Below are 14850 nucleotides of genomic sequence, written 5' to 3' on the forward strand. Positions count from 1 at the left end.
CTTGCTACAGAATTTAACATATTTGACCTCTTTGTCTCCTTTAAACACTCTCTTGCCTGTTTTTTCTATAACTCACTCTTCTAGTTCCCCTCACAACTCTCTGGCTGATGCCTCTGTTTCTTTACAGAGACTTTTTCTTCATTCTCCTTAATGATTGAGTTCATTCTCCTTAAATGATTGAGTTCAATAAGCTTCTGTTTTTGTCTTTCTCTTTTCGCTGTTTCTCTTCCTCACAACCTCTTACGTATATCCATAAGTTACCAAATATTCATAATATTATACACCCAACCCACCCCTCTAATCTAACTAAGCTTTAGACATGAATACCCAGTTGACTAGTTGTCATCACCACTTGGGTGTCCCATAGGAACCTCAATGTCTCTACACAACCATAACTGAACTCACTTTTCATTCGTTATACAATGAGCATTTGTCAGGTGCCTACCCTGATCATGGTCCTGGGTTAGGCATTGGAGGTATAATAATGAACATATTGACTTTGTCTCTCCTCTCACGAAGTTCACTCTTTCTTCAAACATCTTCTAGTGGTACCAATACCCATATAATTACCCAAGCCAGCAAACCGAACATCATCTACGACTCCTCCCTATTCTTTGTAACTCATGTTCAATCATTCACTTGGTCCCATCCATTCTCTTCCATCATAGGTCTTTATTTAACCTATCAATTTCTCTATTATTATTACATTATATTTTATAGGGTTAGTTTAAGCCACCTTCACCTCTCACCTATGATGATCCCCTAACAAGGTTTCCTATCTCTATTAATGCTAAAAACCTTCAATGATTCTCAACTGACCTCAAAACAAAATCCAAATTAGCATGACACACAAAGGCCTGAATTATCTATTGCCTATTCACATGTCTATGACATGCCCTCAAAGCTCCTTTACTGCAGGTGAGTTTTAATGGGAATTATTTGCCATTGAAGGCCCCTTGTTTCAATTTATGGCAAATTAAATAACATGTCTTAATATAAGAGAAACACAATCAAGAGGCAAAATCATCTTATACAGATGAATATACATAGTATGCAATCTGACTTTCATTTTCTAGTTAGGTACTATCTTTCAAAATTTCTCTTAATTGAACCTACTTCTACCTCAACAATACTAGCCTACATTTACACATAGCACTTATTATATGTCAGTCAATTTACATATATAAATTCACTTAATCATCTCAACAACCCTATGACACAGGTACCATACTATCCCCATTTTATGTATATAGTGATCAAGACACTGAGTCATTTACAATTTGCCAAAGGAAAAATAGTTGATGAATGATGAGACTGGTATTGCAGGCAATGGTTCCAGAATCCATGTGTTTAGCCATTATACACTACACGTATGAACAAAATGGGATTGTACAAGGTGTTAAACAAGAAATTTGATTGTGTAAAGGTGACATATATTTATCATGTAGACTGTACAGAAAAATACAAAGCATTAACAAATGACCCCAAAATCCTACCATACTGAAATAACAATCATTAGCTGCTAATGTAAATTATTCTGGATATCTCTTTATGTCTTTAGGTAGATAGAAGGATTGATGGATAGATAAGGCAGATAGATAAAACAGATGAATAGATGACAGATGATTGATAGATAAAATAATGTTTTGTACCGTGTCTATTGACTTTTTATGTGAAAGATGATAAAATTTGCATACTTACACATCTGCCCTGAAATGACTTTGTTTTGATTTTTGTCAGTTGTATTATTAAATTATAATTATCCATTTCTATAAAATATAGATGATTCTCCCTAATGATGATTCTTTCATTGTTTTGTCTTAGCTTAACATTTAAATGAATTCAAAGGTTTCCACTGGTATCTTTTAGCCATAGTTTTACTATTTTAAAGTACTTCGAGTAATTTCTTGGTTGACTGGGATTTTGTCATTAAGTAGTTTTTTCAGGGAGAGCTAGAGAGTACTGCATTCACTAATCCTGTATGCTTAAGAATATGTTATTGCCTTCACATTTGAAGGATAACTTGGCTAATATGAAATTCTCGGGCAATGTTTTTTCTCTCTCAGGATGTTTTAATCAATGGCTTGTGTCATTAAAAGAAGATGCAAAGAAGTTTAAAGCCAATGGTTTGCTTCTTTTGCCTGGATGTACTTATTTTTTCCCTTCTGAAATGCAAGTAATTTATCAGGATATGTGTTGCTGTTGGTATTTTTGTGTCAATTTTACTAAGACCTTTTGGGGTCTTTTTGAGATAAAGACTCACAGCAAAGTTTTCTTCTGTTACATCTTTACTTAAGATTATATTCCATTGGTTCCAACCTCTTTTTGAGGAATACCAATTATGTTTATGCTGGCTCTCCTTGGGTTCCATATTTATCCATTTTTCTATTAACATTTTATATATTTTTATTTTTTATTTCCTATACATCACACTCCTGACTGTGTTTTTAGTTGTGTTTATTATATTTCTTTTACTCCTATCCAAGCTTTTTGTTCAATGATTTTCCTATTTCTTTTCTGAGCTCTGACTACTTGCTTTTAAAACTACTTAGGTTGCCTTATAAAATCTTTTGCAAAACTTTCTATGATTTTGACCAGGCATGGTGGCTCACACCTGTAATCCTAAGCACTTTGGAAGTTTGAGGCAGGAGGACTGCTTGAGGACAGGAGCTTAAGAGCCTGTCTTTACAAAAAAATTTTTTGAAAACAAGTAGCACACCTGTAGTCCTAGCTACTTGGGAGGCTGAGGGAGGAGGACTGCTTGAGCCCAAGCATTCGAGGCTGCAGTGAACAATGATGGCACCACTGCACTCCAGCCTGGGTGATAGAGTGAGACCTTGTCTCTGAAAAACAAAAACAGGCTGAGGCAGGAGAATGGCGTGAACCCGGGAGGCGGAGCTTGCAGTGAGCCGAGATCACGCCACTGCACTCCAGCCTAGGCGACAGAGCCAGACTCTGTCTCAAAAAAAAAAAAAAAAAAAAAGGCAAACAAAAATTTTATATAAGTTTTTGATTCTCTTATTAAGAAACAATATACTGTTTTAACAGCCTTGTGACTGTAAGGAAGTTATTTGAATTTATCTGTTTGCTTTTGTGATGGAATCACCTCAAATACAATCACACAACAACCTGCAATCCCTTTCACACTGAGAACACGTTGTCATTCAGTTTTGAGCATTCAAACAGTCAATCTGGTTTACTCTAAATCTCTAAAAGTTTATAGTTTCTTTTTGTGTTATAATCTGGCAATCATTGTCTCTAATACCCTTTTCACTCCGAAATGTCTCCAGTAATCCCCCTTGGCTGGAAAGCTGTTATAGACAAAACAAAATGACATGTCCATATGACTTTTCCCAAGGCTCCACTTCTGATGCCTCATAATACAAAACTGGGTCTCTGATGGCAAAGTCTTCACTTCTTCCAAGACCCATTCAATTTCCCTAATCTCTGCTCTCTTAAAAAAAAAAAAAAAAAAAAAGAAAGGTTGACTATGCTTCGAATGACCATGACACTTGGGGGGAAATCTTGAGATCTGAAGAGGCATGTGTTAAAAGTCAGCATATTACATATGGGTCAATAATTCATAGCATTTTGCAGGTGCGTTTTACATTTTAAAATTTGGAGTCGTGGCCATTCCCCTGTTTGGGTGAATATAATTTTTTCTCTACTTTTGCTCTCTTTTTGTAGGTTTCATGCCATTAACCAGAAGTCAAGCTGCTCCTAAAACTCCACAAACTAGTTTTGTGCATTACTAATAAATGTTTACTGCCTTCTCATCATCTACTTTACTATTTTAAAATTATCACTTCACTTGTCTGTCTACCCAGCTCAATCAGGTCCTTCAGGCTTGTTGTTTATCAATGATTTTTTTTTCATTTCCATTTTATTGTTTCAAAACTTGATAGGTTCTTTAAGATTCAGAATATGAAAAGAATATGGCTGTTTTCTCTGGCCTTTTCTTCAATGGATACAACTGAAAAGTCAATAAATCTAATACTTGCTTAAAACAGTTATATTGAGAATTTAAAGACTCATTTCGAAAAGTAACGCAATGATAACATTTAGAAGGAATTTCAAGGTGGCAACTAGATAACCTGGTAATGACTTACCTAGAAATCATTAAAGCTGAGATACAGAATAGAAGTAAAGGCTTTGCAAGGGTAAGTTCTAATCTATAATAAATACAGTTCAATGCAGACACTCTTCAACTCACAATGGGGTTATGTCCCGATAAACCCATCATAAGTTGAAAATATCATAAATCAAAAGTGCATTTAATATACCTAACCTACTGAACATCATAGCTTAGACTAACCCACCTTAAATACGCTCAGAACATTACTGCAGCCTCAAACTCATGGACTCAAGCAATTCTCCTGACTTAGCTACCTGAGTAGCTAGGACTACAGGCACACACCCTCACATCCTTTAATTCTCTACATTTTTTATAGAGACGGGGGTCTTGCTATGTTGCTCAGGCTAGTTTTGAACTCTTGGCCTCAAGAAATCCTTCTGCCTCTGCCTCCCAAAGTACTGGGATTATAGATGTAAGCCACCACGTCATTAGCCTGTAGTTGGGCAAAATCATCTAACACAAAGCCTATCTTATAATAAAGTGTTGAAATCTCATGAAAGTTATTGAATACTGTACTGAAATTGAAGAAAAGAATGGTTGTAGAGGTACTTGAAGTATAGTTTCTACTGACTGCATATCATTTTTGCACCATCATAAATTGAAAATTTCTAAGTTGAATGATCATAAGTTCGGACCATCTGTATATTTATTAAGAAATTAACAGTCACAGAAAGATTAACAGATGATTTGTGATACAGTCTATCAAGTGATACAAAAATATTTGGGGGCAAAAACTGGAAGCATTCCCTTTGAAAACTGGCACAAGACAGGGATGCCCTCTCTCACCACTCCTATTCAACGTAGTGTTGGAAGTTCTGGCCAGGGCAATTAGGCAGGAGAAGGAAATAAAGGGTATTCAATTAGGAAAAGAGGAAGTCAAATTGTCCCTGTTTTCAGATTACATGATTGTATATCTAGAAAACGCCATTGTCTCAGCCCAAAATCTCCTTAAGCTGATAAGCAACTTCAGCAAAGTCTCAGGATACAAAATCAATGTACGAAAATCACAAGCATTCTTATACACCAATAACAGACAAACAGAGAGCCAAATCATGAGTGAATTCCCATTCACAATTGCTTCAAAGAGAACAAAATACTTAGGAATCCAACTTACAAGGGAAGTGAAAGACCTCTTCAAGGAGAACTACAAACCACTGCTCAATGAAATAAAAGAGGATACAAAGAAATGGAAGAACATTCCATGCTCATGGATAGGAAGAATCAATATTGTGAAAATGGCCATACTGCCCAAGGTAATTTACAGATTCAATGCCATCCCCATCAAGCTACCAATGACTTTCTTCACAGAATTGGAAAAAACTACTTTAAAGTTCATATGGAACCAAAAAGAGCCCACATCGCCAAGTCAATCCTAAGCCAAAAGAACAAAGCTGGAAGCATCATGCTACCTGACTTCAAACTATACTACAAGGCTACAGTAACCAAAACATCATGGTACTGGTACCAAAACAGAGATATAGATCAATGGAACAGAACAGAGCCCTCAGAAATAACGCCGCATATCTACAACTATCTGATCTTTGACAAACCTGAGAAAAACAAGCAACGGGGAAAGGATTCCCTATTTAATAAATGGTGCTGGGAAAACTGGCTAGCCATATGTAGAAAGCTGAAACTGGATCTCTTCCTTACACCTTATACAAAAATTAATTCAAGATGGATTAAAGACTTAAATGTTAGACCTAAAACCATAAAAACCCTAGAAGAAAACCTAGGCATTACCATTCAGGACATAGGCATGGGCAAGGACTTCATGTCTAAAACACCAAAAGCAATGGTAACAAAAGCCAAAATTGACAAATGGGATCTAATTAAACTAAAGAGCTTCTGCACAGCAAAAGAAACTACCATCAGAGTGAACAGGCAACTTACAAAATGGGAGAAAATTTTCGCAACCTACTCATCTGACAAAGGGCTAATATCCAGAAACTACAATGAACTCAAACAAATTTACAAGAAAAAAACAACCCCATCAAAAAGTGGGCAAAGGGTATGAACAGACACTTCTCAAAAGAAGATATTTATGCAGCCAAAAGACACATGAAAAAATGCTCATCATCACTGGCCATCAGAGAAATGCAAATCAAAACCACAATGAGATACCATCTCACACCAGTTAGAATGGCGATCATTAAAAAGTCAGGAAACAATAGGTGCTGGAGAGGATGTGGAGAAATAGGAACACTTTTACACTGTTGGTGGGACTGTAAACTAGTTCGACCATTGTGGAAGTCAGTGTGGCGATTCCTCAGGGATCTAGAACTAGAAATACCATTTGACCCAGCCATTCCATTACTGGGTATATACCCAAAGGACTATAAATCATGCTGCTATAAAGACACATGCATGCGTATGTTTATTGCGGCACTATTCACAATAGCAAAGACTTGGAACCAACCCAAATGTCCAACAATGATAGACTGGATTAAGAAAATATGGCACATACACACCATGGAATACTATGCAGCCATAAAAAAGGATGAGTTCATGTCCTTTGTAGGGACATGGATGAAACTGGAAATCATCATTCTCAGTAAACTATCACAAGGACAAAAAACCAAACACCGCATGTTCTCACTCATAGATGGGAATTGAACAATGAGAACACATGGACACAGGAAGGGGAACATCACAGTCTGGGGACTATTGTGGAGTGGGGTGGGGGGAGGGATAGCATTAGGAGATATACCTAATGATGAATGATGAGTTAATGGGTGCAGCACACCAGCATGGCACATGTATACATATGTAACTAACCTGCACATTGTGCACATGTACCCTAAAACTTAAAGTATAATAATAATAAATAAAATTAAATAAAATAAATAAATAAATAAAACAAGAAAAAAAACCAAAAATATTATTACTAACAAGGGAGACAATGATAAATTCTATATGGAAAATATTTGAAAATTTTAAGGTAGTTTCTCAGGCAAAGCCCAATTCCATCTCAGGTTCTCCATGTTGGCTACTCCTGTCTGAGATCTTCACGCAAGCTGCCTTCTTCTCAGTTTTTAGGTCCTGGTTTAAATATTATCCTCCCTGAGTCTACATTCCTGACTGCTTGAGCTAAAGTAACCAACTCCCACCCAGTCACTCTCTTTCAATCACACTGTTATCTTGTCTTTATAGCTTTTAACACAATGGAAATCATTTTATTTGCTAACTGATTGAATGTATAGTCAATGTTCCACACATATAATAGAATGTAATCCCCATGACAGCAGGAGCTTTGTTTGGTTACCATTGTAAATCCAGTGGCTAGCACAAAAGATGCTCAATAAATATGTATTTAATGTAAAGGAATAAATAAGGAGCTGGGTGTGGTGGCTCACACCTGTAATCTCAGTACTTTGGGAGGCTGAGGCAGAAGGTTTGCTTGAGACAAGGAGTTCAAGACTAATTCGGGCAACATGGCAAGACCCCCAACTCCACAAAAAAATTTAAAGAATTAGAGGGCATGGTGATATAGTCCCAGCTACTAAGGAAGCTAAGATGGGAGGATTGCTTGAGCCCATGAGTTTGAAGTTGCAGTAAGCTATGATTGCATCACTGCATTTCAGCCTGGGTGACAGCCTGAGTCCCTGTCTCTAAAAAACAAGCTAAACAAGACAAATAAGAATGTAACTCCAGACAATTGATATTTGCAAGTAAAAGATGAAAGCAAAGAAGTTAAATGGGGCCACAAGACAAAATGCTTTGAATAGCAAGTTAAGCACCTTAGCATTAAAATGTTTTTCAGCATTGAGAAGTCACTCAAGGTTTTGTGGGCCAAGAAAACAACATTATCGGATATGCAGTTTAGGAAAGTAAATTTCAATGTTGTTCAGGAACAAACTGAAAAGGGAGGAGGAGACTAGAGGTGATGCCAAATAGGACCCATTTCAATAGTCCAGGTAAAAGATGACACAGCCCAGCTGAGAGCAGAGAGGAGGAAATGCATTCAAAGAACGTCAGAGGTACTTGGTGGCCAAGTAGATTTGGGTAGACAAAAAATAAAGAGGAACCAAAGATCAAAAGAAATACATGCAGCCATTTCTGGCAAGTGTTTATAAGATTCTAATGAATAGCAAAGCATGTTTCAAAAATATAAATACATTAGAAAATGGTTTTATTAAGTCCAGCCAGTATGCTTCCCTTAAAGTAATCATGTATGCAACTTGTATTCCTTTGTGTCTGAACCACTGGAGACTAAGATTCCAATAACCAAATGCAAAAGGAGTTATGGAGGTGTTAGTACTTGTGTATAAGATACGTGGTTAGACGAAGCCTCCTGATAGGATTTGGCTGTGTCCCCACCCAAATCTTATCCTGAATTCCCACGTGTTGTGGGAGAGACCCGATGGGAGTTAATTGAATCATGGGGGCAGGTCTTTCCCATGCTGTTCTCATGATAGTGAGTAAGTCTCATGAGATCTGATAGTTTTAAAAAGCAGTTTCCCTGCACAAGCTCTCTTCTCTCTTCCCTGCCACCATGTAAGATGTGACTTGCTCCTCTTTGCCTTCCACCATGATTATCAGGCCTTCCAACCATGTGGAACTGTGAGTGAATTAAACCTCTTTCCTTTACAATTACCCAGTTTCGGGTATGTCTTTATCAGCAGCATGAAAATGGACTAATACTCCTACCTCCCCACACTTCCTGTTGGTTCTGTTTCTCTGGAAAGCCCTAATACAACAGCTTTAAGTCACCCAGGTTCCTCCTTTGTTGGAGCAAAGATATATATCTTTATAAAATATAAAGATATATGTCTTTATACATATATGAGTATATACATATCTTTTAATATATGAATATATATCTTTATATAGAGATATATCTTTATATATGGATATATCTCTCTATATGTATATTGTATATTTTTGTTCTATTGTTCTTAAATTGTCTTTTCTTCCTAGACAATAAGGAGCAACACCATTACTTAAAATTCTTGTCTCTTACCCTCATCAGTTCACAGTTCTTGCCAGGTGCTCAAAATACATTTGCTGAATAGGTGAGAAACAAGAAGGCTACTATGAGAATGTACCTGACACTCTCTAGGAGCCTAGTTAGATAGGTGTATACTACTCCCCTAGGAGACAGAGAAAAGTTTTGTTGATTGAATAAAGGTTTCCACATGGGAAATTGATTACCATGTATTGTAAATCCTCCCAATAAGACCAACTTAGCCCTCCATCTCATATAAGGTAATATTTTGGCTCTGTAACTCATGAGTTGGTAAACTTGTGATTATTTATATGACACACTGTATTTTTTCATCATTTGTGCACATCAATTCTAAGTGATGACACTATTCTGTGACCTCCCAAGTGTTTTCCCTAATACTTATACAAAATATTTCCACCTCCAGGGCCACTTACATCATACTTTCAGGTTCTACTGCACAAGCACCAACTGCTTTTGTAACATTCACAAGAAGAGCTTGGTTTATTCCAACAAGGAGGTTCACAAGTGGTTGAATGCCACCACATTTCCGGACAATGACTCGGTTTTCATGTTCTTGGCAGCATTCTCCCAAGGCCCCAACCACATTCACAAGTACTTCTTCAGGCTGATCTGTTAAAAGTCCCACCAAGGTTTCAATGGCTTTGTATTCCCGAAACCTAAGTTCATCATAAGAAAGAGGAGAATTGGTTTTTGTATAAGGTTAGCTAAAAATTATTACATGTTCATTCAATCCTTACAACAACCCAATGATGCAGATATTATTTAATCCCCATTACTGGATGGTTAATCTGAAGCTTGGTAAATAGTAGAGCTGATGTCTACACCCAGCCATCTGCTCCAGACCTGCACCCTTAATCACCATGCAGAACAGCCTGTAAGAAAACCACAGCTTCTTCTAAACCTGAGGGTCTAAGATTCCACCCTACTAGGCTTTTTTCCCCTATCTTCCAGAGACTACTTTACCTGAATGAAGTCTTCTAAAAGTTTAATAAAAATAAATTATATGTTATATATTTTTTGTTTTTAAATGCATCAAACATAGCTCTATTGTACCTATTTGGGTTTAATAGGTCTCTTGAAATGAGTAGTAGCTTGTGCTACTTGGATAAAAAAAAAATGTCACTCTCAGGTATCTTCTATATTAACCGCTAATACATTTTAGCATCTCTCTTGTCATAAAATTTCACTCTGATATATATGTATATGTGTATGTGTGCATATATATATACACACACATATGCATATATATATACAAATACATATACACACACACACACCAAAAGGAAGCATTTTACATAAAGGTAAACATTTGAAAATTACTAGTTTCTATACAGAACATTTTCCCTTTCTAATAAATTTCAGCTGTATTTAAGTACCATGATGCAGCTGAATTTTAAGATAAAAGTTCCATTAGCCGAGGTTACTTTTAATCTAGCCATGACTTCACTATGCCTTATTAAGTAAACTTATTTTGTGTTAAATGGTAGGGATGTGAATCTCTTGTTAAAGGAAATAATCAGATGGAGTCGAGGAGAAGCTGCCTCAGAATACCCATCATTGGGATTGTAATCTCTCAAAAATAGGAAGAGATAGATTTGAAAATTAAAATAAATCAAATGGTCATAAAGGTTACAAATACTTTAAAATCAAATCTGATGAAATCATGTTTAAAAATGACCACTCTTTAAAGAGTAACTGGTTAGTTGACATTTAGCTGATTCATCTTGTTTATCTTTAGAAAAGGAAAAAGAATAAAATCACTTCCATCTCTAAAGATTCCATGGGAATTCCACCCACTCACCTTGATAGGTCCCCACAGAAAACATCAAAGATATTTCTAATTCAAATGGCTGCCCATATGCAAAATAGAGAGATCATGTCAGCAAACCTCTTAGTGCCACTGAGGCACAGAAAAAGTCATTGCCAGGTGGTGGTCAATTTCTATTTTTTTCTTTTCTATTCTAAGAATCCCTTCATTGGGCTAACTTCATCCAGAATGTACATCTACGACTAACATTAGAATTGACTCCTTACTAGAATGGCATTAAATGACAAGAAGGTGTTTCAGAAGCCATATCTTCATTTCAGAATATTGAGCACCTTCTCTTACTTGGTCACATTCTCTTTGCTGATGGAACATTTCCATATTGCCCCTGTGACAGCAGCTAACCGCTCTTTATTGTCAGTGTTATTGAGTAGACTGGCCAAGGGCTTAAGTCCTCCGTGCAGCCTAACGAGGTCGCGGGTTTCCTTATCTTCAGCACACTGCACGAAAAGTCAAACAGAGGCTGTCAGTCATCAAGGAATATCAAGCTTTCAATGATTGCTAAAAAGGCTGCCATTCTAGTAGCTATGAAACTTCTTTCTAGAGAGATCATTTTCGAAAGATGCCTCCAAGTAAAATATAATTCATCTTTCTACTAGTAGCTTTCTGACAGCATGTCTCTCTCCTTATGTGGCTTTGGGAATGGATAGCAGTTTCTACATACTTGGCAATTCTCCCAAGCCAGTTTTGAGATAGCCTGGGCATCTCCTGAGGCGAAGGTCAGTGGAAAACCTACAACTCCACTAGCAAGGAATGGAGGATTTCTGCAGTGATGCAACTCAGAGTCTTGGGAAAACATAGTAGAGAAGACAGATGAGTGATAGGGATTTGGTCAGCTCTTCAATGGCCCCTGAAATCTAGAGACAAATATATTTTCTTTTTTTCTTTCTTTCTTTCTTTTTTTTTTTTTTTTTGAGAGAGAGTCTTGCTCTGTCGCCCAAGGTGGAGTGCAGTGGCATGATCTCGACTCACTGCAACCTCCACCCCCTGGGTTCAGGTGATTAGAGACAAAGAATTTCTCCAATCAAGTTTCTATGCCCAGAGCAATGGGTGATATCAATAGTACCTGACACTTTATCCAAATATGCTTATCCATGTTTGTGTCATCCTTTGAAATAAATATTTACTGCACAGATGGTCTCAACTGATCATTCTTCCTGGGCTCTAGAGCCAACAGATGATACAGTTAGCAGAGACTTGGCTATTACTCCAAGCACACAGATGTTTTTTGATGCCATGTGATGCAGATATGTGTCATGTGTCACCCACGGAGGCCACTAGAAGAAATCCTCATCACAGTGCACCATACAGGCACCTGCCATGTTTATCTTCTGCATGTGATTTTCGATTCTGGATTACAGGCACCTTCTAAAAATTAATCCCTATTTCTAATCAACTCAATGGTTACTCCAATGAGGTATATATACAAATATATGCAAGTCAGGGCTATATACGATTGTTATGGGCCAAATTGTGTCCCCTCAAAATTCATATATAGAGGTTTTTTGTTTTTTAGATAGAGTTGCTCTCTGTTGCCCAGGCTGGAGTACAGTGGCACAATCTCAGCTCACTGCAACCTCTACCTCCTGGGTTCAAGCAATTCTCACGCTTCCGCCTCCGGAGTAGCTGGGATTACACCACCACACCTGGCTAATTGTTTTTGTATTTTTAGTAGAGATGGGGTTTTACCATGTTGGCCAGGCTGGTCTCGAACTCCCGACCTCAGGTCATCCATGTACCTCGGCCTCCCAAAATGCTGGGATTATAGGCTTGAGCCACCATGCCTGGCCCATATATTGAAATCTTAATTCCCAGTACCTCAGAATGTGACTGTATTTGGAGACAGAGTTTTTAAAGAGGTCATTAAGGCTAAATGGCCTCTTCAAAATTACTTGAGTAGGCCCTGCTCCAATAGGACTGCTGTCCAAGGGGAGAAATGACACTGGCATACACTAAGGAAAGACGGTGGGAGGACACAGGGAAAAGGCAGCTGTCTACAAGCTGAGAAGAGAGGCCTCAGAGGAAACTAACTTTGGTCTGAAACTTCTAGCCTCCGGGGCTGCAAGGAAATAAATTTTGGCTGTTCAAGCCACCCAGTCTGCGGTATTTTGTTATGGCAGCCCTCCCTCACAACCTAATACAATCCTCTACTGAAATGACTCCCTTGTATCTGCATCTTTTTTTTTTTTTTTTTTTTTTTTTTTTTTTTTTGAGACAGAGTCTCACTGTCTCGGGCTGGAGTCCAGTGGCGCAATCTCAGCTCACTGCAAGCTCCACCTCCCAGGTTCAAGTGATTCTCCTGCCTCAGCCTCCTGAGCAACTGGGATTACAGGCACATGCAACTACGCCCAGCTATTTTTTGTATTTTTAGTAGAGACGGGGTTTCACCATGTTGGCCAGGCTAGTGAGGTCTTGAACCCCTGACCTCAAGTGATTCGCCCATCTCAGCCTCCCAAAGTGCTGGGAATATGGGGACTGCAGGGCCGCGTACAGCCCCTTGTATCTTTTTGGCATACTCTTGATTCTGCACATCTTAAGTGCATTCCTCTAGCAAATCTACTCTGATTAGGTAGAAGCAGACGTGCACAGTAACCAGCCATCTACTACTTTGTCAAGGCCATTTTTCTCCCTTTACCATTCTGATCTGTTTTCTGGTATACTATGAAATGTATCATACACAAAAAGTTAGTGTAGATTACAATAAGTAAACCAGTAAAAAGATAAAACAGGAACACATACACACACACACACACACACACACACACACACACACACCCATTCCTCTGGCTAGTCTTGGTAGGAGATAAATGCCCCAAGATTATTTGAACAGGACATATTAAAAGCAATATAGAAGCACCATGTACTTATTTATCTATTTTACACTAAGTACGTTATTTTAGGAGACAAAGATGCGTAAGTGTCTTCTAGAAACAAATAGTCCCAGATGTCAAAGCAGGTTTCTCTGACTTATACAAGTTGTCCGTCATTACCACAGGACAATGGTTCTTAGACCTAACTGTCTATGAAAATCCAATGGGGTACTTGTTAAAAATGCAGGCTGGGCATGGTGGCTTATGCCTGTAATCCCAGCACTTTGGGAGGCTGAGGAGGGAGAATCACTTGAAGCCAGGGGTTTGAGACCAGCCTGGGCAACATAGTGAGACCACTGTCTCAGAAAAAATAAAAATAACCCCATCTCTACTGAAAATACAAAAACAATTAGCCCTACATTAGCCAGGCATGGTGGTAAACACCTGAAGTGCCAGCTACTTGGGAGGCAGAGATGGGAGGATCACTTCAGCCCAGGAGATTGAAGTGACAGTGAGCTATGATTGTGCCATTGCCCTCCAGCCTGGGCAACAGAGCAAGACCCTATCTCTAAAAAAAAAAAAATTAATTAAAACTTAAAAAAATCAAATAAATAAATAAAATGCAGATTCCTGAGTCCCATTTTCACAGAAGGAAACCACATGGTTAGAAAACTACCTTAAACTATGTGAGAAAGAACACCAACAACCGCTGGGAGAGTTCACCACACCTGGTAAATGGCCATGGCACAGTGCTCCTGCAGCTGCTCGTTCTCACTACTTAGGTTCTTGACAAGGTTTTCAATGATCCTTTCTGCTTTGATTGCATCCCGGTAGTTTTCCTAGGAATAAAAACCTACATATTTATGTGTCTAAGGCATGAATATAAGTAACTGTTTACATTTATTAACAAACATGCTGAACAAACTTTCTTAGGAAATAATCACCATAGTCCAAGCTTAACATATCCCTACATCAATAAGAGAATCAACTGAATTAATATACACATATGTGTGTGTGTATATATATATATATATATAGTGTGTGTAGATATATATGTCAGCATATATGTGTGATATATATATAAATGTCAGTATATATGTGTGATATATAT

At 37.8% G+C, this 14850-nt stretch overlaps 1 protein-coding gene across 2 annotated transcripts in view; it reads right to left on the reverse strand.

Moving 5' to 3' along the window:
- The window catches only part of LOC129006237 (outer dynein arm-docking complex subunit 2), a 196046-nt gene that overhangs the window by 115147 nt on the left and 66049 nt on the right, over positions 1–14850 (reverse strand). For both annotated transcript variants that reach the window (XM_054435728.2, XM_063669699.1), the window contains 3 exons: positions 14468–14578; positions 11215–11369; positions 9518–9760 (listed from right to left, as the gene is read on the reverse strand). In XM_054435728.2, the coding sequence (XP_054291703.1) occupies positions 9518–9760; positions 11215–11369; positions 14468–14578 (509 nt within the window). The remainder of the gene's footprint in view (positions 1–9517; positions 9761–11214; positions 11370–14467; positions 14579–14850) is intronic.

This window comes from Pongo pygmaeus, chromosome 8, assembly GCF_028885625.2.
Source record: "Pongo pygmaeus isolate AG05252 chromosome 8, NHGRI_mPonPyg2-v2.0_pri, whole genome shotgun sequence".
In the NCBI taxonomy this organism is placed as follows: domain Eukaryota; kingdom Metazoa; phylum Chordata; class Mammalia; order Primates; family Hominidae; genus Pongo; species Pongo pygmaeus.